The sequence below is a fragment of the Triplophysa rosa genome, linkage group LG8 (assembly GCF_024868665.1).
Source record: "Triplophysa rosa linkage group LG8, Trosa_1v2, whole genome shotgun sequence".
Taxonomy (NCBI): Eukaryota; Metazoa; Chordata; class Actinopteri; order Cypriniformes; family Nemacheilidae; genus Triplophysa; species Triplophysa rosa.
Genome location: NC_079897.1, coordinates 16,690,350 through 16,717,593, shown reverse-complemented (window position 1 = coordinate 16,717,593; position 27,244 = coordinate 16,690,350). Strand labels below are relative to the sequence as shown.

Genomic DNA, 27,244 nt, shown 5'->3' with positions numbered 1-27,244 from the left:
CAACTATCTCGACGACTGGCTTATCTTGGCACACTCGCGAGATGTGTTGTGTATGCAGAGGGACCATTTGCTCCGGCACCTAGACCATCATGGCCTTCGGGTCAACCGAGAGAAGAGCAAGCTCTCCCCAGCTCAGAGCTCCTCTTATCTCGGTGTGGAACTAGACTCTGTCCGTATGTCAGAGCGTCTCACCAATGAGCGCGCACAGTCGGTGCAGAACTGTCTGAAAATTTTCAGGCGGACACCAGCGGTCCCGCTGAAACATTTTCAAAGGCTCCTGGGGCACATGGCATCCTCGACAGAGGTTATCCCTCTCGGGTTGATGCACATGCACTTCAGCACTGGCTTCAGAGTCGTGTTCCCTAGACGGCGTGGTACACCGGCACCAGGCGCATTATGGTAACACCTCAGTGCCTTCGCACCCTCACCCCTTGGTCAGACCTGGCCTTTCTCTGAGTAGGGGTTCCACTCTGGTCGGACAGCCACGACTGCCATGGCGTACATCAATCACCAAGGCATCATACGCTCACGGCAGATGTCACGACTTGCCCGACGCCTCCTCCTCTGGAGTCAGCAGGTGATCAAGTCCCTGCGAGCCACCTTCATCCCGGGTGACCTGAACCAGACAGCCGATGTGCTCTCTCGTCAGGGGAGACCGTCCTGCAGGCTAGAGCCCCTGCCACTAGGCGTTTATACGCTTATAAGTGGCGTCTCTTCTCGTCCTGGTGTTCTTCCCGCGGGGAAAACCCACGGAGTTGCCCGATCAGGTCAGTGTTGGCCTTCCTACAGGAGACACTCGATAGCAACCTCTCCCCATCCACGCTGAAAGTGTATGCAGCCGCTATTGCAGCTCATCACGATCTCTGGAGGGTAAGTCTCTCTGCCAAAATGACCTGGTCACCAGGTTCCTTAGGGGCACGAGAAGGGTGAATCCACCTCGACCACGCTCCGTACCCTCTTGGGAACTTAATGTGGTCTTACAGGGTCTTTGTATGGCCCCTTTCGAGCCCTTCAGAGATGCCAGTCTCCCTCATCTAACGATGAAGACGGCACTTGCTTCTATCAAGAGGGTGGGGGACCTCCAGGCATTCTCCGTGTCCCATGGGTGCCTAGAATTCGGGCCCGGTAGTTCTCACGTTATCCTGAGACCCGGGCACTGGTTCAGGGCGCCTCTCTGGCAGACATATGTAGTGCTGCGAGTTGGGCTACGCCCAGTACCTTCGCAAGGTTTTACAACCTCCACGTGGAACCAGTGTCAGCCCGTGTCTTACACGCTGCTGGCGTGTGAGGTCGGCAACTGGGTTGGGCGTACGCCTGCGAAAGCGCCTTCTCCCCTCTCCAGGCAAGTCTAGTGTGCTATTTTAGCCTCCCTACTTCTGTTGTAACCAAGTCCAGTACTGGTAGAGTCACCCCTGCTCAGGTGGACCCCTATACTCGGACTGTTGCCCCATACGTAGTTGCCCCGACCCGTATGTTGAATTCCTCACTCTTGGTTCCCCTGTTGGTGAACCTGTGACCTGCCCTCCAGTGGGTTAACTCACCTGGGTTCTGGCTCCCCTACTCGGCTGGCCCATTTTTTCGCATGTTGTTCTCCCCACCGGTGAGCCCATGTTGGTGTCTCCAAATGTAACCTCCCCTTGTGGCAGGATGTGGTCTCCGTAGCAAGCTCTTCCGCAAGGAAAGCAGTGTTTTCCCAGTGTTCCTTACGGTGTCGGGCGGCGTTTCGCTAAAAGAGACGAATGCCACCGTCCGTGACGGCCGTTGGTACGAGCCTCTCAGGGTATGCTACTAAGTACTGAGCCCACTGGAGGATTACGTCTCGCAGTAGTGCTCACTTGTGACTCTCTAGTCTAGTCAGTGTCGCTCCGCTTGAGGTCGTGACGCGGCTCAGCGTCGTGGCGTGTAAAGATAGGTCCCCAGTCTGTCTCTCAACACAACATCGAGAGACCGACTGAAGGGGTTATGACTATAACCGCTGTTCCCTGATGGAGGGAATGAGATGTTGTGTCTTCATGCCACAACGCTTTGCCGACCCGCTGCAGTGACCGGGAGATGCCTCTCAGGTTCCTCAGCCCAAAAGATGAGTGAATGGCCGCCGCCACCTCCCTTTTATACCCGTATGCGCGGGGCGGTGACTGGCCTGCGTATGCCATTTGCCAAGCCCATTGGAGTTTTAAAATTCCTCTCAGAGATGATAGGTTCTCAAGATCAAACCCCAGTCTGTCTCTCAACACAACGTGTCATACCCTCCATCAGTAACTGAGATGTTTTACCACAAATACCAAGGTAAAACTATGGTTACTGTAGCAAAATCATTCGTCAATTTATGAATCAATATTTCTCAATCAATTTATGGTCACCATGGCTTGAGTAATGTGAGCTTGAGTAATCTGCACTAAGGTCACCTAAAGCCAAATACATTTTATGTTGTGATGTGGATTTATAGACAACTGGAAAAATAAAATTCCTCCTGACCTAACTATGACACTAAAACCCATTTAGCATCATTGCTAAACTCTGGCGTTTCCTGGCAACATCTGCAGCATACAACTCCAGATTACACCTGAAACAGTTCCTCTTATCTGGAGCAAAGCTTGAAGTCCTGTCTGCTGCCAGATTCCCAGAGAGAGAGAGCGAGAGAGCAGAGCGGTGACCCCATCTACTGCTTCTCCCATCTTCTATTTCGTTCCTCCACACGGGAGACTGAGGAGTTATGAATACACCTCATGCTGGCCAAGATTCCCAGGTGCGTCTGTCTGGTGTGTGTAGCTGCCTGTTGGAGAGACTCTTCATCTTTTATCAATCGAGGCAAATTACTCAAAACATGTCTGTGACAACATTCCTCACACATTTTTCTTGAGTCCTTCAGTACGTGATATGCTCAGTTAGACATGCATGCAGTCTCTGGTTCACCCGCCGCTGCAGCATTTCAGGGGTAACACACAGGTTTCGGTCTATTGCAGTAAACCACATCACAGAGTGTTTGTAAAGGCCCGATTAACCCTGCAGACAGGCAGTCAGGGTGTTTAGCAAAGAGGCAGTGAGGTTTTACCTCAACACTCAGAGAGAGCAGCTGAGAGATGGCCGATGTGTGTAATGAGCTGTTCTTCATATGCTTCACAGAGCACAACATTCCAGAACGCTCCCAACAGCATTACTTCACAACACAAGAGCACAGCAGAGTTTACCTGAGCTCATTCAGATGAGTTTAAGGTAAAATAACAGTTTGTGAACTATTCAAATGTATCATGGAAAATATTACTTGCATTTCTCGTTATTGTGACTCTACACGATCTTTTTATCCAGTATATTTCTGGTGTTATTTACAGCCATGGAAAAAATGTAGACACTCTCCAATATTATTTTCAGTTTTTCTAAATTTACTAGTTATAGCATGTGTTTTTTTTTCAAAGGTCCAGTGTGTATTTTGGAGGATCTATTGACAGAAATGCAAAATAATATACATAGCTATGTGTTCAGAGTTGTATAAAGACCTCACATAATGAAACGTTATGTTTTTATTACCTTAGAATGAGCTATTTTTATCTACATACAACGCAGGTCCCCTTGCATTAAATTCACCATGTTGTGTCTACAGTAGCCCTAAACAGACAAACTGCTCTACAGAGCGCATTTCGTAAATATGTTATCTCATTCGGCAAAGAAGCAAAAACGTGACGACATCTATTTAGCCCTGTGTCAGCCTCTGTAGTGCTTCGAAAGGAAGGGGTGGAGTGAGCCGTTGGTTGCAGTTCGCAACCTCACCACTAGATGCCGCTAAACTTCATACACTGGACTTTTAAGTAAAGAAAACAAGTTTATATTCATGTTTAAAAAACACAATACCAATGTATTTTAGTATCAGTTCAAAAATGAATATGTGATGGAATAAGCCTGATTTTTTTCACAACTTTCATGTGTCGTTGCATTTTCTCAGTCTTTCACATTGCTCTTGGATGACTTTTACACTGCTGAGGTTTGAATTTGTTGAAATTCAACAGACACTGGACTGGAATTGACACAACACATTTAGAAACGCTGATAAAAGGAAAACTGAAGAGCTCTTTACGTTTTTATACTCCTGGAAACCACAAAAAATCCTTCACAAATAAGGATTAGTCAGATGAAACGTCTTCCCCCCAAACTTAATCCATTGGTTGAGTGTTGTGGTATTGTGGCATCCCAAAACTCATTTTGAGAGGAAGCAGTTTAGTGATGCTACAATGAATTTCAACAAATTAAAGCAACAACGAGCCGTTTTTCGACCTTAAAATAATCTCTCTAAAATTATTTTAGTGGTAGGACAACTCTTAACTGGACGAGTTTTACTACCACTGCTACCTAAGGAGCCCTCTATCGGCTGAAATCACACTTGTAACTTTGCGGGTAGGTTTCCAAGCCCCGGCCATCACCTGCTTTACGGCACACGTCACGTTTTACTCATAGCCTGGGTGAAGTCAGTCATCATCTAACAATAAGACGAAACAATCTAGTTCAACGCAAGTCTCCAAACCATCACCATACAGAGCCAGCAAATAAAACAAAGAAGAAAAGAGAGAGTGATCGGACTCAAGCCCGAACACAAATCAATATCTGACGGACTTGCACTCGGTGAGGCGAGCTGGTTGGATGGAGACCTAACATTAGCCTTCTTGCTACTGGATTTGAAAGTCTTATATGTAATTTTTTTTCTTACTGTCCTGTACTTTTGAGCGTATTAGTAATTTGGGTGTACTCAGGTTGTTTATTGGTGCACTAAGGTTACTGGTTCTCAATTTATAACCGTAAGGTAGACTAGAGATAATGTAATGTTGCCGGGTCTCAATAGCTTACGTAGCATGATCGTGCCTCATGATGAATTTAGTGTTATGCTTGTAAACGATGACTACCAAACCACAATAAATGTTTTATGGTCAAAAGTTGCTGATTCCGTAGTTCATGCACGTAGATTAATGTTATCGGTATCGTCTTGATGGAGGGAACGAGACGTTGTGACGAGCCGACAGATGGGGTTCGCTCTTGAGAACCTATCAACTTTTGACTAGTTTAGAAACATGCTCCACCTGGGGGACATCGACGTATCCTCTAGCTGCCTCACCCTCAAGGGAAGAGAGGGTGACAGAACTTGTTAGACGTGAACGTGCCGGAGAGGGGGCGTTCCAGGTCTTACTAAGTTCCTCATGCACTTCCGGTAAACACGGCACTGGGGGCACCATGTAGCCCGCCGCGAGCGCCGGGAGAGGCAGTGCGGGCACTGCAACCCAACGCTCACGGCGGCCCGGGAAAGCATGGCTGACATTCTGACGTCCGCTTCTTCCTGGGCTCGACCCCCCGAGGGAGGGAACTCCGAGGAATCCCCGGAGTCGGATGGCAGCACATCACCCCCCGATGCTGCAAGGGACATCTCATCATTATCACGCACCGTTTCCGAATACGTGGTTGAGGAACAAGATGGTGGGACCATCTCCTGGGGAACGGTCAGACGAGCGAGACGAGGTGCGAACGGTCCGTGAGCCAGTGGCTGGCGGATTAACGCTCACAGTGATCCTCATATCACCCTCGCTGCTTGCCGTAGTGGATGGCAGGGTCGCAGTCCTGCCGTCACGGAACGGGGAGCAGACGAGGTGGTGGCTGAGTCCCGTGGGAACACAGACCCTGTGACGCAATGTCTGAATCGTCAACCGCCCGCAGTGCGGGCAGGACGAATCCACAACATTTGCCCCAGCGTACTGGAAGCAGACATCGTGTCCGTCCCCCTCCTCGATGAGTGTGTTGCACCCATGAGAACAGCGGGACATGCCACGCTGGAGAAATTTGCTCTTTTAGAGAAAAAAACTCGAACTCTTCTGGCACTGCCGAGACGCCCAGGGGAAGTCGCTGCAGGAAGGGACAGTCCGCTGCATCACGTCATAAGGTTCCAGCAGTAATTCGGCGTAGAGATGAAGTTCTCGAAGTCAATCAGAGTGAAGGCTCCGAAGAACAAAAGGTGAATGAATGCAGCACGCCGTCTCCCTTTTATACCCGGATATCCGGGGGCGGAGCCCGGCATGCAAATTTCATTCGCCAATTTCATTGGCCTTTTCTAAACTAGTCAGAAGTTGATAGGTTCTCAAGAGCGAACCCCATCTGTCGGCTCGACACAACGTCGAGAGGACGACAGAAAGTGAAAGAAAGTAAAGTGAAGTGAAAATGACCTATTAGTCAGATATGGTGACCCATACCCGAAATGTGACCTCTGCATTTAGCCCATCCAGAGAGTAGTGAACACACACACAGCAAGTGGTGAACACACGTACACCCGGAGCAGTGGGCAGCTATCACTGCAGTGCCCGGGGAGCAAGTAGGGGTAAGGCCTTGCTCAAGGAGCACCTCAGTCGTTACCCGCCAGCCCTGGGAATTGAACCGGCAACCTTCTGGTCACGAGTCTGACTCGCCCCGAGTCATGACTGCCCCGATTGGGGAAAGGGAACTATAGTTACTATGCTAGGCACTATTCCCATAGCGAGTTGAGTGCAAGTTATTGATTGCACCTATTACACAAAGCACAATGCCTGGTTGCGAGTGTGTTTCTGAAAATATAACTACAGAAAATTATTTGCATTGGTTACAAAACACATTCACGTCCATGCGTTGTGTTTTGGGTGAAGGCAAATGTGTTATGTAGCTAACGTTAGCAAGTTAGCTGCTATGGAGCTAGCACGCTATGTGCTAACGGCTAACAACCAGCTGCTACCTCAGAATCTAGTTTGAGCTATTAGTATAGCCCAGTAGTATAATCCGCGGGAGCCAAAATAGTGCTTTAGTACATGCACAGTTTATGAAGTGAGTCGTGACATGATGTAATGGCGGTATCTGCTTAGTCAACAAATTCAGGTGTATTGCGCTGCCCACGTGGAAGCTTATACAGTGACAGTATTTACGACATATAACTAAGGTTGGGAATCGTTTCAATTTTATCGATTCCGATTCCAATTCTGATTCTGCTTATCGATTTCGATTCTTATCGATTCCCAGTTTCGATTCCACAGTTGAAGTAAAACATTTAGATATCAACTTGTATGGTCATTTAGCCTGCTTATTGACTTGTTTGCAATATATATATATATATATACAGTATATATATATATATGAGCACCGTTTTGTGTATATTTACACATAGAAACACACCTTTTCTGATTTATTACAATTTGTATTATCATGGTTGAACTACATCATGGTTAAACTGCAGTTACTATAATGCAACTATGGTTAATTTGTGATTCCTGTGCTTTAATGCAAATTCTATAGCTAAACTATGCTTACTATAGTAAAAAATATCAATAATTTTCATAAGGGCTTTTATTGAGATATCAGCAGATCATGCAACGCATGTACTTGTCTGAAAATATGCACACAGGAATTGATGAGAGGAATTCAAATTTTAATCTCAAGTATCCGATTCCTATTCCTTTCGATTCCGATCCAATTCCTAGCCTTTCGATTCCGATTCCAAATTGGAATTGATTTTCGATTCCCAACCCTACATATAACATATATACAGTTTCTGATTTGGCATACGTGAGATATTTTAGACACATACCCAAATCACAATCCACACCAACAAAAGACAGTCGTTTATTCATCTTAAGTGTTATGAAATGAAACGCAAGCATTTTTGATGATCGTTTCTGTTCAGTCCACTAATTTTATTGTGTTTAACTACAGCTGTCGGCAGTGATTTTGTTCGGCAATGGCAGCAGGTATGTGTTAAAATATCAAATTGGAGATTGTATTCTGTCGATTGTGGCTCTAAACAACACAAGATAATATTTTAAACTCCTTATGTAGCCGAATCTGTGCTGGTTTGTATTGGCCACCTCCAGTTTTCCCTTTGTTTTGCCTCCAGCTAATGCCGTGACGTAAGCGTGACGTCGGCGCAAAGGGATCTATATCTGTTCTCAGTCAGGGGGCATCACAGACCCAAGTCTGGTTGTTTAAAGATGGCTAGTGGGATGACACCTTGCATGGTTGATGTCAGAAATGTTTTTCACCTGAGGTGAACAAAGAAATACTGTGGAGGAGGCTTAAAATCTGGTTTTATGAAACCCTCTATGCCCTCAGTCATGTTCGGGTGCACAGCTTGAGGTCCCTGTCTGTCTGTTATCATTCACAATGACCAGAACCAGAAAAAGATCTCCTCCTGGTTTTTTTATCTGCTTCCATTTGTTTAATTTACATTCGAAATTTCCACAACTGGGTCAGCCAACATTTGGGCCCATCTGTCAGTGTGCTGCATTATTTTTGTAAGGCTAAAGGCCTTCTATCAAGGTCCCAGTCTATACGGCAAGCAGCAGAACCTTTACTGCTCTCAACACGTTTCTTAATCCAGCATAACGAAGTCTGGCTCAGCCATTGGTGCAGTGAAAGTCAGGTATAAAGTATTTCTTATGTTTAACCACAAAACAGAAACACTCTGGAAATGTTTCCACAAAGAAAGAATGTTCTCCCCCCACCAGACATGACAGTCAGATCAGTGGCGGTGGTGCTTTCAGGAAAAACTGATGACGAAGAACTTTTCCCGTAAGCTTTGGGTTATTTTAACTTCCGTTCTTGTTTGATTGAGTCTTGATTTAGATTCACTGTTTCCTAATGAGACAGCTTTATTACCGGGGCCCATTAAATTTCCATTAGGAGTCATTCCTGGACATTGTAAATTCAGCAGAAACTCATCATTAAACTATCAGCCGATCGCTGGGTCAATTGCTTGTGTACCTACCTGTAGCTAGCTGGTAAATCAATGGGGCAGGACACAAAGTACACATGTGCTGGCCATGAGGATTAATCAACAAGCTGTTAAGAATAGCCTGAGCCATAATTCTTAGAACTTTTTTGTGGACGACTATGTTTTGGCTCCCTTACTAAAACGGAAAAACAAAGCAATCTGCAGAACGCTTCACATCTGAACTCAGTAACATGTGGCAACAAGTAAACAGAAATGCTGGAACTATTGCACATGATGCATCAGGATAGCTGAAGGATGAGCGTGGTGAATCGATACAACACTTCACGCTACATGATGGAACTGCACTCTGTATAAGGTTTTAGAAACTGTTCGTCATTAGCCATATAGCGTAGCGCTAACGTGCACGAATCTGATGGCACGTGGCTATAAATCCAGCTTTATATTCTCGCCCTGAATCACTCCAAACGATAGATTGATTTTCCATGCAGTGGCTGACTTCATGCTTTGGTCTAGGGCCAATTGTTCACACGTGCGACCATAGCTCAAGACCCGGTACGCAAATATAAGCGTGTGAACACATGTGAGGGCAAGGTTCAGATTGTTTTCTTCAAAATAGCAACATATCTTTGCTATTACACCTTTGGGGCCTATATCAATGACCTATGATGATGGCGACGATGAGAAACGTGAGACATCTGATGAGGGCCAAAGTTCTTGTGGTGTAAATAACCAGAGGGCAGGAAACACCTGTTTCTGCTAAATAACAGCCTTATCTTAATCTATAGCTACATTTATTTACTACATTTTATACATTGTGTCATCAAGTATGTTCACTGTTCACTATTAAAAACTCTAAGGGGAGCCTCTATCACACTATACGCTTTACTGAATCTCCACAGATCTGCTATGAATTGTATAGTAAAACTCTGTTGGAGCCAATGCCTGGCTGTAGTTGAAGAAAAAAGGAGGACAACATCTGTTTAAAGGTAGCATCATGTCATGTTTGTGTGCAGGTTGAAGCCAGTGCTGTAAAACTGGAGAATAAAGCCTTCATGAGCATGTGAATGGAAATATTTTGCTTCGTAATATTTCCTCAGGCAGCTAAACATGTACGCTATACTTCCAATTAATTATAATAAAATACATTTAAAGGTGTAATCTGTAACTTTTCGCCTCTTTTCGCCATCTCTGTTTGAAAATTGCAAGTGACTGGTAGAGTTTTCTTACGTGGGTCGTGCTTTGGCACAGTTCCTCTGTGAGGATGGGTTGCCAGATCTGCATAACAAAACCAGCCCAATGGCCATTCAAAACTAGCCGGAAAAAATGCAGACTTGGCAACAGAGTTGGCTCCTCTTTATTTCTCTTAACGAAACAAGACGACATCTTAGATCTGTGCAGCCACCGTAGTGCTTCGAAAGGGAGGGGTGGAATTAGCCGTTGGTTGCCGTTTCTCAACCTCACCACTAGATGCTGCTAAAATCTCTACATTGCTCCTTTAAAGGAAAGTTAGGACAAATTTTGAAGGGTTCATCCCCTGAAATATGATTGGCTCCTTTTTCATTCTAGACAGCTTTTGATGGACAAAAACTGTGTAATGCAAGGTGAGTCATCTATTATGTTTTTCTTTATAATTTCTTATTTTCACAAAAGAGAAAAAATGAAAGTGCACCATTTAGAACTACACCAACACATATTGTCACAAAAATGATAGCATTAGCGCAAGTTCTGGCGGGAAGACTCTAATGCTACGTCACTCATTATCTATAGTTCTAGCCTATCATCATCTAACACTTGAAGTGTATAAGATCCGCACTTACTCAACATGTGCCTTTGCAGATACTGAAGCAGAAATTCACCCCCCTCTTCCCCACCACCACAAGGTCGGTCCCCGTCCATACATCCCTGGGGTAGGCTCCGCCCCTGCCTTCATCTTCAGGCAGGAAGAGCAAAAATCTACGACCCTCTGGATTCGAGCTACGGACCGGGCCTACGCAAAAGAACTATCATCTTTCGCTTTCATTAGCTGGTCAGCTGTTAAGTAAATGTCATTGCAACGTCATCTTGCCTCCAGAGTCTTTCTTGCAGAACTAGCACACTTCAGGACTAAAAGCAACAAAAGCAGAATTGTGGAAGTCATGTAAATGTTAAGAAAACTTTTGCACAAAACAATGTCAAAGCCATGCAATATGATTGGCTACTTTCTCATTCTAGACAGCTTTTAATTGGATAAAAAAGATAAAAAGACTAAACTGTCACTAACAAGGCTACACTAACACATAGACTGCCTCAAAACCAACACACATAGACTAAAAGCAACAAAACTATAATTGTGGGGTCTTGAAATCCTGTAAATGTTAAGAAAACTTCAGCACATGTGCTAACATTGTTGTCTGCAGCATGTACAAGAAATGTTCGGGACAAACTGGAGTGCACGTGTAAATCTGTGTATGTAAAACTGCGTGGGACTGTTTGGAGTGAGTCTGACAGAATGTAGGTCAGCCAGGTGGAGCTGAACTGAAGTCAGATGGAGGTTAAACGTCACAGCAGTGATGCAGGATCGTACCCTCATCTAAAGTCATGCAGATTTTCCCGAAGCCTTTCACACAGTTTCCAGTAGAGTAAACAAACTCTAACAGATGCAACCAAAACTCCACGCTGCCACACACACAGTCCAGACAGTGTCACATGCTCTCGTGGTTGGGATGTATGTTTTCAATCAGCACGTTCTCTTTAATCAAATCAGGAAGTTAATGGCTTTAGAGTATAATTAGAACAAACTCTTGTTGAAAGAAAACAAAAGGATAAGAGAGGCAGTTTTATTTACACTGACGGCATTTTGCTTTTCAAGTTTCTCATGTTTAGCAGGACGGTACGTGCAATTAGGTGTAATGGTAAAAATAGAAGCCACTTCTGGTAAACACTTTTTACGAAAATGAACTTAGACCTGCGTTAATCATCAAAATAATGTGCACGGTGGAAGTCTTTAATGACTCCGAACTTAAAACAAAGTTTCTGCTTTGATGCTCTGGATAGTTTCCTATCGACCTGTGCATCAAAACCACAAGCGGTTCTAAAGTAAGTGAAAAGTAAATTCGCAGTACATCGCGCTTTTTGTTTCGATAAGGAGCAAACCTCTTCCCAGACTGAGTTTTAGGAAAGTGTGCAAAATACCATTTGAACCTTGACACAGCCCATTTAGCCACGTGTTCTGTGAGCGCTGGAGAGTCTGCGGTGGTTTGCTGTGTTTGGGCCACTGCCCAACAGGTCTTGTTTCGTCTGTGCTCTGTCCGTGTTATTCAGAGTCTCGGGGAGAGGGGGAAACCCTTCAACACTGCTCACAGGAGGCCTATGCAAGAGCTGAACTATTTGGGATCCCCTCCCTTATATTGACACTGACCTTATGAGGTCATAATTCTTAAGGAAGAGTTTGTCATCCTCAGGAAAATGTGGGAAAGGCAGTTGATGTTTAACACATAAAGTCTATCTCTTTAGACACAATACAGTTAATTGTCCTAAAACATATTCCAAACAAAAGTGTCTTTGAATCAATGGAAAAACAGGTTTTTGAATTCTGTAGGGGAGTTTATATGGAAACTATGCTCCTTTTCTCACGGGATCTCATGAGTACATGATGTCAGGTTTTGTAGCTGCTGACGTGCCTGTCCTGGAGATTCCCTCCCTGCAGGAGAGCGAATCTCCATCTCCAATAATGAAATTACATTTCCAAAGTCAAAAAGCAGGTACTTACAGTATATCGCTGTGCCATCTTTCAAACACTACACCATGCACAAATATCATCAGCATGAATCTCTGTGAGACGTAGGGCTGGTTAGGGAGCACTTCTGTGGCTCTCAAATGATTTAAAAGCACCAAAAGATATGGCATGATTCATCTCTGTCTCTCACTCTCCTGGCCAGGTTGTAGGCTTCAAAGCAGACTCAGTTATTTTACTGTACTATAAGGACTGGTCTGGATGGGGCTTCGTGAGAAATGTGGTTAAGGGCAATTCCATGCAAAATGTCAACCCTAAGATGAAAAAAAGTTTTTACCAAAGGTTTTCACCATACTGATAGGTAAGATGTCAATATTTGGTGGTAAAATATCTTAGTAAATGCTTAGCACATCCATCTGAAACCGTTTTCCAGGACTCCAGGGAGTAATAGTGATTATCTGTCACTGCACACTAGTGCACTTGAGTACTTTGTAACTCTGTCAACAGAAATGTGATGATAAACATTCCCTGCCATCCTTCAGGCTAATTTCACTTTCTTTTCCTCCATCCGCTCATAAAGTTTCTCTGGGCTGACTTGCTTCTCTGGTGGAGACCAGATGGTTGTGGGACCCCAGACTCAGCCACTGTGAGGGGGTTATGGGGGAAGTGATCCCTCAGGTCTAGGAAAGCAGCAGAGCCACTGAGAGGCCTCTTACCCGGAGGCACAGGTGTGAGGGGCCCCAGTCCCAGGACCGAACCCCACTCGGCTCTCAGAGGGAGAATTAAACGGACAGGGTGTGTGGGTGTACGTGTGCTGTACATGAAACATACAGAAACACTGAATTTCGAATCTCATGTAACTATTTGCTTTAACAGGATGTACTCCGACATACTGACATATATCTCAGAGGTTCTTCAACTTGAGGTATGTAGATGAGGTCCAGAGATTCAAAAGATTTTTCTGATACTTTTTAAATGTTTTATTTAATGTAGCTAATAGTTTTTAGTCAATTTCTATAGGTTATACATACAAAAAACTACCGTTCAAAAGTTTAGGGCCATTTGACGGAAATGTTTTTCACAATCTTACGAAACATCTTTGAAGATGTATGCTGAAAGAATTTAAATTATTTTGGGGGAAAAAAAGACAAAAAATATTCATTTTCATATGTGATTTGATTTCTTTTTTTTTAAATGCATGACTGAAATTGAAAGATGAAGAGCCAATAAGAATGCAGCTTAAGACCTAAAAGACTGGTGGATAAAATGCCAAGAGTACATTTTTACAAATTCTCAAATATGCGACTGGTGACTACATTGGAGATGCAAATTTATTTAAAAATGATTTTAAAAATTCTTTAGTCACAACATAATTCCAACATTTGTAATTCCATACTTTCTGTTGACTTTTATTCTAAAATGTGGAATTTTTTTATTCAACTTTTAAATACTGTATCTTCTCTTGTGAAAAAACTATAATGTAAATTCACACAGTAAACTAAGAAAAAGGCCTTGATTCTAAAAATTACGCAAGATATGATTTTAAAGGAGTCATATTGCACGGCTAAAACGAATATTATTGTTTGTTTTAGATGTAACGCAATGTGTATACACCATTTAAAGTTTAAAAAACGTTGTATTTTCCACATACCGTGCATGTTTGTATCTCCTCTTTTTGCCCCGCCTCTCTGAAACGCGCTGATTTTTTACAAAGCTCAACGCTCTGAAAAGCGAGGTGTGCTCTGATTGGCCAGTTCACCAGTGCGTAGTGATTGGTCAAATACTGCAAGCATTTCACGGAAATGTAACGCCTCTTACCATATTCGGAACATCAGGTTCCAAAGCAATTGTACTGACAAACGATACAATGAGATTTACAATTACGCCCACCTTAACTACGTGTAGATTTGGGCGGTCTTAGTCAAATCATGTTACGAACTGACGTAGATTCGCCGGGGTGTGGTTACACGAGGCGTTTCAGGTAAGTCTGGTTGAGCATTCGCTTTTAGATAGAATGCATCTTTTGTTCCCACACTTATTTGTGCAATTTTACGTGTCTAATACATGCATGGGCAACTTATAACACACCAAAAACACAGAAAAACACGTACTTCCGCCATATGACCCCTTTAAAAACAAGCCTCTGAGATGCTAAATATATTACTATATCTTTAAATTATACACTTAAAGTGTATATATTAATTTAGTATGTTGGGCTGGTTGGGATGTGTTAAAAAGGTTGAGAACCCTTGACATATTAAATACATATACAGTTACAGTATACTGTATATTTGTACAGTAGCTAGCCATTTTTGTTTAGTCTGTCATGTACATCTATAAACTTTAATCTGCTAGGGTGCCTCCCGACCTTGATTTACATGGACAGAGTGAAATCAGATCATACTGTAAGCACGCAAACGCCGCTGGACAGAACACAGAGTGTGTTGAGAGAGAAGGTGTAAACTCAGATTTATGCTTTGGCACAGACTCAACTTTTCCATGTGTTTTCATGCATTTGGCTTGAAGTTATGGAGCTGGACTCTCAGGGCTCTAGTATTCCTATCAGCAAACTCCAAGGTGCTCAAAACAGGCAACAAGAGAAGAGCAGCCTTATCTCATCATAATATACAGCATCACCCATGAGAGTACGTACTGTATGTGCTTCTGCTCAGACAAATGTGTGTTTGGACGTTGTCTGTGTTTTGCTGTAAATATGATCCAAAGATGGTTGTTTTGTGTACATATGAAGATTGTTTTACAATTGATATTATCATTATAATCTGCATTATTATATGATCAACAGAATTTCTTTTGAGGGCCTACACTCACGCTGGCTCACGATAGTTCACCAAAAAAATTCATGTCATCATTTACTCACACTCTTGTCATTTCAAACCTGTATGACTTTCTTTCTTCTGCAGAACACAAGAGGATATTTTGAAGACTCTTGTTAACTTGGCACCTATTCACTTGCATTGGTTTTGTGTCCATACAATAGAAGTGAATTGCTGCCGGCGGTGTTCGGTTACAAGCTTCCTTCAAAATATATTTTTTGCGTTCTATGAAAGAAAGAAACTCATACAGGTTTGAAATGACAAGGGGGTGAGTAAATGATGACAGAATTTTCATTTTTGGGTGAACTGTCCCTTCAAGTTTCTTTAAAATAAAAAAAAACTTCTTTAATTCTATAATATGGTATTGTATGATTTAGCATTCATATTTTTGTTGATTGTAAGTACTGGAATAGACAAACATGGAACACACAATCCTTAATGAATAATTTCCTGCTTGGCTTTTGTTTGTGGGTTTTTGGGTTGTCCTGTGTGTTTATCTCTCTGCATACAGCTGTATACGTGAAATAGAAAAAACCTGTTGCAGATTATTTCTGCACAACTGTACACCATCATCCCGCCTAGCCCTACTCATAACTTCTTTGTTTAAAATCCCACATCTTTGTTTCCAAGTTTTCAATGTGGCTTAAGATTTCTGGACCTCGCTGTGCTGAACACGTGTGCAAGTTCTCCAAAAGAACATTGGAAAGGAAAGATCTTCACAGCATGCTGGTCGTGAGAAACTAGGTCAGCTGTGATCCAGGTTACAGGCGTGCTGTAGAGAGCCTACAACAGCAGCTCTTTCCCACAGCCACAGCAACCCTTCCAAACAAACAAACACATACATGAACAAAAACAGACAAATGAACTTAAATGGAAAGATAGAGTGCGAAGGAACAGTTTAAAAGTTTGAAATAGCTCTAAACAACAAACAGCAGCAAGACAGCTTGTTATCATCATCTCTCTCTCTTTCTCTTTCTCTTTCTCTTTCTCTTTCTCTTTCTCTCTCTCTCTCTCTCTCTCTCTCTCTCTCTCTCTCTCTCTCTCTCTCTCTCTCTCTCTCTCTCTCTCTCTCTCTCTCTCTCTCTCTCTCTCTCTCTCTCTCTCTCTCTCTCTCTCTCTCTCTCTCTCTTTATATAAAGTATAAATCACTTTACTCATCCGTCTCTCTCTCACACTAGATGAAAGTTTGTCACTTGGTGTCTCAATCAACGTGGCTGTTAAGGAACAAGCCCAGTTGTGAAGTAAATACAACGAAACCAGGTCAAACTAGGACAACGCGACTAACATTTCCATTGTAATCCAGACTCTATTTCAGATGTGTTTTATATTGCGTATTTAATTGCAGGAGTAAATTAAGGGTGCATGAGAAAGCTTCAGGGAAGCATCCAGACGCAGTTTGAGATAATTATGGCATCCTGTTACTCAAAGGTGTGCTGGGACTCACCGAGAGTCTATAAAAGCATAACTGCAGCGTGAATCATCCGAGTGTGGAAACCAGAGAATAAAACGCAGTCACATACTACAGTGTCTAAAAGGGAACAACCGCATTCGCTCAAACTCTACCGGATCTGTACTGTCAGCCTGCTTGGTGCTCGTGTTACCTCACGATATAGTACACTTAAACCACATCCTCAGAACCGCAATACCACTCCACAAATACAATGACAAAGCTGCTGTCTCAAAGCACATTTCTGGCACATACAAAGCAAGGCATCAAAAACAAACGAAAACACAAAAACAGATTTTGTGATATAAGGTTTTCTATATACTATAGATTTACCAGAAGGACCTAAAGCTTTGAGATTGTTCTATAAGACTATTAAAGAGTACATAACATGAGATCATGAAAATCACATTTCATGCAGTGTGTAATGTTGCCGTGTTTGAAAGTAAGCAGTCTGCCAAATTGTAAATCCAAAGGTGAATGAAGTTATTGGCTTGGAAAAAAGGGAGTCGAATCTGAATCACGCAAACGAGTCGTCCCTAGTCTGATTCGCGAACCGCCACGGATTTACGTCACTACATATAGTCCCCGCCTACGTTCTGCTAGGACTGCCCGCGAAAACTTCACTCTTCTCCCCAAAACACTGTAGCTCGTCAGCCTCATTCGCCGTAGACCAATCACAGCAGACTAGACCATCTGATAAATCACATCAGAGTTGGCTAGCGGAAAGGAGGGGATTAGACAGATGAATCGCGGAACGAATCATTTGAGAGTCAGTCAAGAAGTAAGTTAAGAATAACTGCCTATTATTACAAAATAATAGTGTTTTTACACCTTCTATGTACATAAACTTGTTGTTGGACACTCCATAAACCAAAGTAGGACTTTAAAAATCCCTAGTTATGTACTCTTTAAACGTTTCCTGTTGATTCCCTTGCTGTTTATATATATGACATCAGACAGATTGTGCTCATTTTAAACACTACTGCAAACAATGGACATGTTTTAGTCATGCAGCACAACTCTTATACCGGTCGGCCTTTCATACCGAGAGTCCCCTTGCATTAAATTCACCATGTTGTTTCTACAGTAGCCCTAAACGGACAAACTGCTCTACAGAGCGCGTTTGGTAAATACGTTATCTCCCTCTGCAAAGAGGCGAAAATGTGATGACATCTTAGTCCTGTGTCAGCCACTAGAGTGCTTTGAATGGGAGGGGTGGAGTGAACCGTTGGTTGCAATTTGCAACCTCATCACTAGATGCCGCTAAAATCTCCACATTGCTCCTTTCACAAGTTCCCCTGAGCAGATAATGAAGATAGCAGGGGTAGTAAAAAGTATGCGTGTTTGGCGTGCTGTCCGGGGAGCGGGTTCCGAGCTCGCCAGTTCCATCCGAACCCGGAACGCTCCCGCCCCCCAATACGGGCGAGTGCGCCGAGCTCGGAAACGGCCGAACTCAGAACTCACCCCCCGGAGTCCTGCTATCAACAAGAGCTCAAGTGGAGGACCCAGGGAGGTGGTGGGATGTGTAATCCTTTAGAGGTGGCTTCAGGTAAGAATCTTTGTCTACTTATGTGCTGGTTCGCTTGAGCTGATAGGGTAGAGTCTATGATTGCTGATTGTGAACCAGCCAGTCTTAATTATATGCTATGGCTTCTCCCAAACTTTGTTAATCGTTAGTCAACCATTAACATCATTTCACGAGTTCACCTGAGCAGATAATGAAGATAGCAGGGGTAGTAAAAAGTATGCATGTTTGACGTGCTGTCCGGGGAGCGGGTTCCGAGCTCGCCGGTTCCATCCGAACCCAGAACGCTCCTGCCCCCCAATAGGGGCGAGTGCGCTGAGCTCGGAAACGGCCGAACCCAGAACTCACCCCCAAAAGTGCAAGCATATAAATTGGACAGCAGCCAGGTAGCGCATACCCCCCAAAAAACGCTGAGAACCGCAGGACCTGTGGGTCGTGCAGGCCCTGATGAAGCAGATGTTGTCATGGCCGCTGGATGTAGATTTCCAAGGGGGGTTCTTCTGTGATCGTGAGTCGGGATCCTTATCCTGGGAAGCAACGGAGCTAGAAGGTTGGCTAGCTTCGGCAGGGTGACTTTTGCCTGTCTGCTGCGGCAGAGCATGAGTTGGAAGCCCGGGGGTGGTCACTGTGGTGACTCCGGCTTCTAGCATGGGTGGGGGGTGGAACACGTTCTGCTGCGGCAGAGAAAAGTTTAAAGCAATGGGCCCCTGTGGGGGCATTCGCTGCGGCGATACTGGCTTTATAGTGCATGGTGTTCATTACGGCTGGACTTGGGTTGGAAGCATGGGCCCCTGCGGCGATACTGGCTTCATGATGCATGGTGTCTGCTGCGGCAGAGCTTGGGTTGGAAGCACGGGCCCCTGCGGAGGCGGTTGCTGCGGCGATTCTGGCTTCATAGTGCATGGTGTCTATTATAGCAGAGCTTGGGTCGGAAGCACAGGCCCTTGCGGGGGCGGTCGCTACTGCGATACTGGCTTCATGATGCATGGTGTCTGCTGCGGCAAAGCGTGGGTTGGAAGCACGGGCCCCTGCGGGGGCAGTTGCTGTGGCGATACTGGCTTCATAATGCATGGGGTCAGCTGAGGCAGAGCTTGGGTTGGAGGCACGGGCCCCTGCGGTGGCGGTCGCTGCGGCGATGCTGGCTTCATGATGCATGGTGTCTGCTGAGGCAGAGCTTGGGTTGGAATTGTGGGCCCCTGTGGGGGCGGTCGCTGTGGCTATGCTGGTTTTGTGGTGCATGGTGTCTGCTGCGGCAGAGCTTGAGTTAGAAGCACGGGCCCCTGCGGGGGCGGTTGCTGAGGCGATATTGGCTTCATGATGCATGGTGTCTGCTGCGGCAGAGCTTGGGTTGGAATCGTTGGCCCCTGCGGGGGCGGTCGCTGCGGCTATGCTGGTTTTGTGATGCATGGTGTCTGCTGCGGCAGAGCTTGGGTTGGAAGTGCGGCGATACTGGCTTCTTTGCTTGGGGGTAAAGATGTTCTGCATCGGCGGTGTGAAGGATGAAGCACGGGCCCCTGCGGGGGCTGTCGCTCAATGCGATGCTGGCTTCTGGTTAAGGGGATGGGGTAAAGGGGGCATGCAAGGGAATCTACTTCGGGGAAGGGAAGACGTTCTGCAGCGGCAGAGTGAGGGATGAAGCACGGGCCCCTGCGGGGGCTGTCGCTCAATGCGATGCTGGCTTCTGGGGAAGGGGTAAAGGGAACATGCAAGGGAATCTACTTAGGGGAAGGGAAGACGTTCTGCAGCGGCAGAGTGAGGGATGAAGCATGGGCCCCTGCGGGGGCTGTCGCTCAATGCGATGCTGGCTTCTGGGGAAGGGGTAAAGGGAACATGCAAGGGAATCTACTTAGGGGAAGGGAAGACGTTCTTCAGCGGCAGAGTGAGGGATGAAGCATGGGCCCCTGCGGGGGCGGTCGTGATGCTGGCTTCTGGGGAAGGGGTAAAGGGGGCATGCAAGGGAACTTACTTGGGGGGAAGGAAAGACGTTCTGCAGCGGCAGAGTGAGGGATGAAGTACGGGCCCCTGCGGGGGCGGTCGCTTGTTGCGATGCTGGCTTCAGGGGAAGCGGGAAAGGAAGCGGGTTGGGGGAGGCAATTACTGGCAATTACACGGGCCCCTGCGTTGCTGGCTTCTGAGGAGTTGGTGCCTGCTGCGGCAGAGCTGCTAAACGATTCGGGTGATGAGGGTCCGGTGTGCTTCCTTGAAGAGGGTGCAGTCTGTCCGGATGTAATTTTTGAAAGCGTCGAAAGACCAACGGCCGAGCACTTGGATCTGGGATTGTGAAAGGCCCTTTTGGGCAGCCGTGGTTGCCGCGCCAATGCGGAACGAATGGCTGGAGAATAGATCTGCTGGGATGCCTGCATGGAGCAAAATGGATTTAAGATGTTTTTGGAACCAGAAGCGTGTAGCAGGTTGATTTGAGTCATCTACGAAGAGATGGTCGGATGGAGATTTAGCTTGTGATGTTCTGAAGTGGAGGTATGCCAATAAGGTTTGAAATGGCTGGATTGGGGATTGAAGGTTGAAGATGTAGATGAAATGAGCTCTTCTGGCTTGATCCGTTTTGCTTTGTTTAATTAAAAATGAGATGGCTTCTGAATCGAGCACTGACAAATCCGAAATGGTAGGGTGAACTGAGGGATCGAAGTTGGACGCGGTGGTGAATTCCGAGCCTCTGAGAAATCCAAAAGCCAGGATGAACATGGCATTGAGTGTGCGTGCGGTGTGCTTGGTGTGATAGCCTCTGCGGAGAGTAGTAATGCATTTGTCAGAACTTCTATGGTGATGGGTTGTCTGGCGTCTAGGTGGGTGGGTTGGGCTCTCTGGGTGCCCTTGATAAGCATGGATGCTTGGAAACTGGCTATGGCTTGGGAGGGTGCATTGTAAATTAACTTGTGAAAAACTGTTATATCTTCAAATTGCTGTGCGCACTGTATGGGTCGAACACCATTAATTATTTGGAGTTAACATTTCGGCTTGGTTACGATTCCAAGATGCGGTTGTGTTCAGGTTGGCAGACGGGAGACGATGGAGATCTTGCGGTTAAGCAACCGGAAAATATACTGATGCGTGCCGCTGTTTGTGTAACTTAAAGGTAACGGCTGTGTGCATTATTTGGGCAAGATATTAAATGAGAACTGCACCCTGTGTGGAAACGTATGCCGCTGGTTGATACAGCCAATTTTTTAGTTAAATACCAATCCCTTTTGAAAGTGCCGATTATGTTACTTATCTCCAGAAGTTTTACGTTTGTTTGACTGACGTTCGCTTAACGGCACGGGTGCCGAGGAAGTGTGTCCGTGCTAGCCAGCGATATACCATTCTTGAGTGCAGTGGCGTCTGAACACTCGTGTCCCGTTAGCAGCGAGCTAACGCTAGCAACGAGCCAGCATTAGCAGCGAGCTAGCATATGCAATGAGCTGGCATTTAGCCGCGAGCTAGCGTGCCGGCAACAATTGCATCTGGGAACGAACGAGGTGACGAGCGCGACGTAAACAAGCGGGGATACGGAATCACTTCCCGAATCAGCGGGGAAGATGTATTTGGAAATGTTTCTTTACGGATCGGGGCTGCTGCGTGGCTGCATCGCTTTAAAAATCTGTATGATCCCTTGAATACTTTACGTTCTTCCTGTGATGTGTAATCCTTTAGAGATGGCTTCAGGTAAGAATCTTTGTCTACTTATGTGCTGGTTCGCTTGAGCTGATAGGGTAGAGTCTATGATTGCTGATTGCGAACCAGCCGGTCTTAATTATATGCGCTGGCTTCTCCCGAACTTTGTTAATCTTTAGTCAACCATTAACATCATTTAAATCATAAAATTTGAAGATATCATGTTTTACTAAAATTGGAATTGACTGGTTTCCATGTTTAATGGTTACTTTCCATAGACGCAATAACTTTTACACCGTACAAACTGTTTATTGTATCGCACCCCTTTCTGCATTTTTACATTCTCAAACAAACATCATTTAGATGGATTTATAAGCTGTTTTCCTCATAGGGACTAAAAAATGTCCTAACAAGATAAAAAATTACTGGCATTATCCCAACATTGTAGGGTTTTCCAGGACCACCCACACCCACACATAACACCTGTTATAAAAAGAATCTGATGCCCACAAACTAAAACATACAATTCCATGTCAAATGTACCTACGATATGTACTACACCAGTACAAATTCCCATATGTAGACACTCGTGTACAAAACAAGCTGAGAAATCCTCCATCATGCAGGGTGTTCATTGACCCCAACAATTGCCGTTGACAAAGGGGATGCTCCCATGTTAACGCTGGCTAATTTATTCTCTCCGTGTATATGAGGTCAAGGTTCGGGCGTGTTATTAGGCTGCTAAGAGCTTTCTCTGCCTTGGGATGAGGTTGTGGGCGGGCGGGGAGGTCTGTAGGGGACCGGAGACCCTCCCTGAGAGGTCACCCACATTTCACAGTCCACTGAGAGAGGGCAGAGCTCACATGCTTAAATGTCCAGTAAAAACCCCTGGCAGGATGTTGCAGGTCGTAAAATGATTTTAAACAATCCTCCTGTAACCCCTCCTTCTGAGAAAAAGAAGACGTTTTGATGCTTTATTGCCTATTAATACTGTTGGCTGGAAAATGCATGGAACCATAGTTTAACAAATATTGTTGTGTAGCTATTGTGTTGTATTATGATGCAGAAAAAAATGTATATCTTGAATGCACTATACAGCAGGTCGCTTTAAATAAAATTGTCACACAAATGCGTAAATGTAACGTAATTGCAACTCTTTGTGATGTGGCTTTGGTTGCTCTGATGGATATTGTACAGCGTGTGTTCAGTATTAAGCAAGCACTGACAGAGTTGACGGTATGCTACAGTGTCGTGTGTGGTGTTGGTGTTGTACCTCTGAGGATGTAGTTCTGGTAGTTTTGATCAGCTTCTGCTCCCACTTTAATAAGACAGGTGAGTCCCTCAGCCATCACAAACTCATGCACCAGATCTTTATCATCCTGAAGGAGAAACACAGACAGTAGAAACTCAACAACCAAACACAGCACCAACAAAACTGACAAACACAACTGGTATCTTTCCAAACTAGTGAGCTGTCTACAGAGGCAGTATTTCAAGACATCATACAGTAGGAGTTTCTCACACAAAGATCTGAGTATCCCAACAGCTTCTGTCAGCAACTTTTCTTAGAGGCTTTGTCCACCGAGGCGTTTACGCCTGCGGCCGACGTGTTTCCTATGGAAACGCCGCGCTTTTAAAAAAAGCCATCAGCTGACGGTTTTTTTCCACGCTCTGTGCTGGTGCTATGCGTTTTTCCCACGATCAGCACCGGCGTTTGACCGGGCGCCCAGAGTTGAAAAATGCTCAACTTTGGGCAGAACGCTGCGCCTCCAGCGGGCGTTTTCAGCTGAGCTCCTTCCGTTTTCAGCCGCGTAAATGCGCCTCGGTGGACACAGCCCCTTAAGTGTAATACATAAATAATGTGGTAAAAAAGATCTCTCATCTTCATTGTTGACCTTTTCTCAGCAAATATTAATATTTTACTAATAAATTAACATTTAAAATAACTTAAAAATAGCAATTTTAAACATCTGGCAGCCCTACTTAAAATGTACTTAAATTTACAATAAGGTTGTATTTTCTAAAGTTTTTTTTACCCTTAATGTGCATTAACATTAACAGTTCCAATCTTACAAACACAACCTTGTTGTCAAGTGTTACCAATTATTTCATTTTACATATCGTCGCTGTCCTTATGAAACCAAATTCGCTGTTTTGTCAAAGGTGACAAGCACTTTATAATACTTCTTATTGGTTATATATTTGCAAAACCCAGTGACAAACATAAAGGGTGGCTAATAATGATGATTTATGGCCAAAAATAAAAATCCAGAAACATGGAGATACGAGGTTTCAGAAGGACAGCAGCAATATTCTACATTATAATACATAGCTTTAAAGTAAATATACATTAGGGCTGACACGATATCATATTTTCACTACATGGTTTTTGTGGGCAAAATAATTCACAATAACAATATTATCAAAATATCTATTGGAAAAAGTAAAAAAAAACACAATACTATCTGTCAAATTTATCTTTATTTTTGTATATTTTGTGTTTTCTCTTTTTTTTGGCCAATAAATTACACTCAAAACATGAGTCTAGTGAGGTAGAGAGTGGGAGTTTGTAACCATCGTGACTCTTTAAACACGTGCTGAATTATTTATGATATTAAAATATGTGTAAAATGAACACGGTACCCATAATCGTGGTTTTCATATGACAGTTATTGTTAATACTGGTATATTGTGATAACACTAATATACATTATTTAATTTTATATTACCTCGCTGCTGTATAATAAAACTCATTTAACATCTTATCGTATCTTAAACCTAACAGCCAAAAAACATGTTTGATAAAACCTTATATGAGAGCTAAACTGAACAGGGTCTGAGTTTTTGCCGTTTTTGTATATTACAGCAGTGCTGCATGTGTCCCTGCAGTATAATTCTAGATTAGTGATGCTTCAGATCTTCTTCACTAAACATTAACTCAAACTGTCATGTCCATTTCACTTCTCACCCCTGGAAACCCTTGTGTTTGGTTGTCAGTAAATCTGGGTTGCTAAGTGCTGATCGACTGCTTCACTGCAGTAAAAAGCTCATTAAACACCCTGTATAGAAAGTGTGAGAAACAGCATGCTTGTTTTATCACACATATGCACACACACAAGCCCACTTTCCGCATTCAAGCATGTATCCATCCCCCATCATGTGTTGAACTGAGCCGGGCTTGAGCAGTCACTGTTGTCCAATATTTCCCCTGCTTTGAGATTCCTGTTGACACACCCTATTGGCTGATGTGAAAATGATTGTGGTGTTGGGTTTGTGGAATTTATATTGGCACACGCAGTCTATAATGACAGTATGCTATGTCTGGATACAGTAAATTCGCTTTACTGAACATGCAAAATATAGGGTTAAAAACGCATGACGGCATACAGAATGCAATTCCGGCCGCAATTCTTCCTGAGATCAGCAATCAATCACATGACAGCTCATACATAATGTTCTCAAGTGATTCATATATCTCACATGAAAATGAAGGGAGATTAGGAGGATTATGAGATGGATTTCAATAACTGGAATTTAAGAATTGGAATTCTGTCCAAGGCCTCACATTCTGTGTGTGTAAGGGTCAGGTTTGTCTTAACTGAGGAAAATGGCTTAATAAACATATCAAATGTATGTTTATGTTTAATGTGTAATTGCGATTACATAAAAAAGTTTTTGTGAAGGTTACAGTTAAGGAATAGAAATGTCCATTAGCTAAATCAGTGGAAAGTCCCCACCAGTGTCAAAAGTGTGTGTGATTTCATATAGTTGTGCATGTATGTTTGTGGTTGTGTTAGTATGTGTATGTTTATGTTTATGCATGCATATCCTCTGGCTGGTTTAAATTACACAGCTGTTGACAGGTGTGAAAGTTACAGATGCTTTTGTCAGCAAAAGTGGAAAGACATCTAATCTCTCTCTCTCTCTCTCTCTCTCTCTCTCTCTCTCTCTCTCGCTCTCGCACACACAGTGCGCAGTGGTCAGACTTGGTTTCTCTAGAGGAAAAACAGTAGCTTCCAGCACAGCTTTAAAATCGATCAATGATGGAGTCTCCAGCTTCAGTATCTGGTCATTTGTGCACAGTGAGAGAAATTCCAGCCCACTCATACAACTAACACATGCATGTAAACATGCGCTGGCACATTAGCAGGTGCTGTGTGTCGATGTCGGCAGGCTTACTTGAAAGATCTGCTTGAGAGAGAACAGCGCTCTTCGTAGATCACGTCCGGTTGAGTCGTATAGCTTTTCTGCAGGAGAAAACAGAGGAAATGGATTTAAGTCAAATATAGTTTGACATCTGTGGCCGGTTTACTATGAGACGTATCGTGATTCATGAAGGGCTTATACTTATCTATTGCCATTTTAACTGACTGTGACAATCTCGAACAGGTCATTTTAGATTTGTGGGGTCAGAGTAAAATGACCTCAGATAATGTTAAGAAAAGGTATAACCACTAAATCCTTAAAGTGTTGACAGCGAGTAAATTGTAGAATTGAAGGGGGCAGATATGAACTCTGAAGACAAAGTCTGCTAAACAGGCTCTAGCGATGCACACAACTACAGCAGGTCTGCACGATTAATCGTACTTTAATTGCAATAATGATGTCTGCCTCCCACGATTAATTAAGCATAACTGTCCTGATGTGAATGTGTTAGCAAGCGCAAGATATGATCAAGATAAGAAAACATTTAAAGGGAAGAGTGTACAGATGATAGCATGCTTTGAAATGGCATTGCATACGTTCAGCAGCAGCAAATTATTACATGTATTAATTGGCTGTAAAGTGTTAAAAATATGCAGAAGTGACACAAAAAAAAGTTGTCAATTGACAGAATAGTCGTAATCATTAATCAAAATCAAAATAATTGTGATTATCATTTTCCCATTATTGTGCCGCCCTACATACAGCTGTCACAGCAGCCCAGGTAAAGAGATTTGCCTCATGGTTCTTGCTAATGAAACTGCAGTTCCTCAGTCTACCAGTATGTGGTAGGGTTGAGTAGAGTCTAGTACTGCATGTCTGTGTGCAACAGTGCTGTAGCTAAAGATAAACCAGCCCCGCAGTCTCTGACTCAGCATCTATATGAAATAATGAACATGCAGAATTGCCTAACTGTTCTCTCTCTCTCTCTCTCTAATCTTGTCCCCAAAGAGAACTCTCATTAACATTCCGACCTCAATATTGGCAGCCTGAGAGTCTAATTTAATCTCGCCTATTGCTGAGTCAGTGCTAGCGCATGTCTGATCGGGTGTATGTCTATTGCAATGTGTTGCATGCAATGTTATCATATACTAAAATAATGAATAAATAAAAAAATGCGTGGAGTACATTAGTGCTAATTTCTTGAAAATGTCTTGAAAAGCAATCCATTACAATCATATCGGACTGT

General features: G+C 43.9%; 2 protein-coding genes across 6 annotated transcripts in view; one reads left to right on the top strand and one right to left on the bottom strand.

Moving 5' to 3' along the window:
- The window catches only part of fhod3b (formin homology 2 domain containing 3b), a 160,620-nt gene that overhangs the window by 40,461 nt on the left and 92,915 nt on the right, over nt 1–27,244 (bottom strand). For all 5 annotated transcript variants that reach the window (XM_057339127.1, XM_057339128.1, XM_057339129.1 and 2 more), the window contains exons 4-5: nt 26,032–26,099; nt 23,126–23,231 (exon numbers count right to left, since the gene is read on the bottom strand). In XM_057339127.1, the coding sequence (XP_057195110.1) occupies nt 23,126–23,231; nt 26,032–26,099 (174 nt within the window). The remainder of the gene's footprint in view (nt 1–23,125; nt 23,232–26,031; nt 26,100–27,244) is intronic.
- LOC130557423 (uncharacterized) overlaps nt 1–27,244 on the top strand; it is a 118,015-nt gene that overhangs the window by 63,746 nt on the left and 27,025 nt on the right. The gene's annotated exons all lie outside the window — the stretch shown is intronic.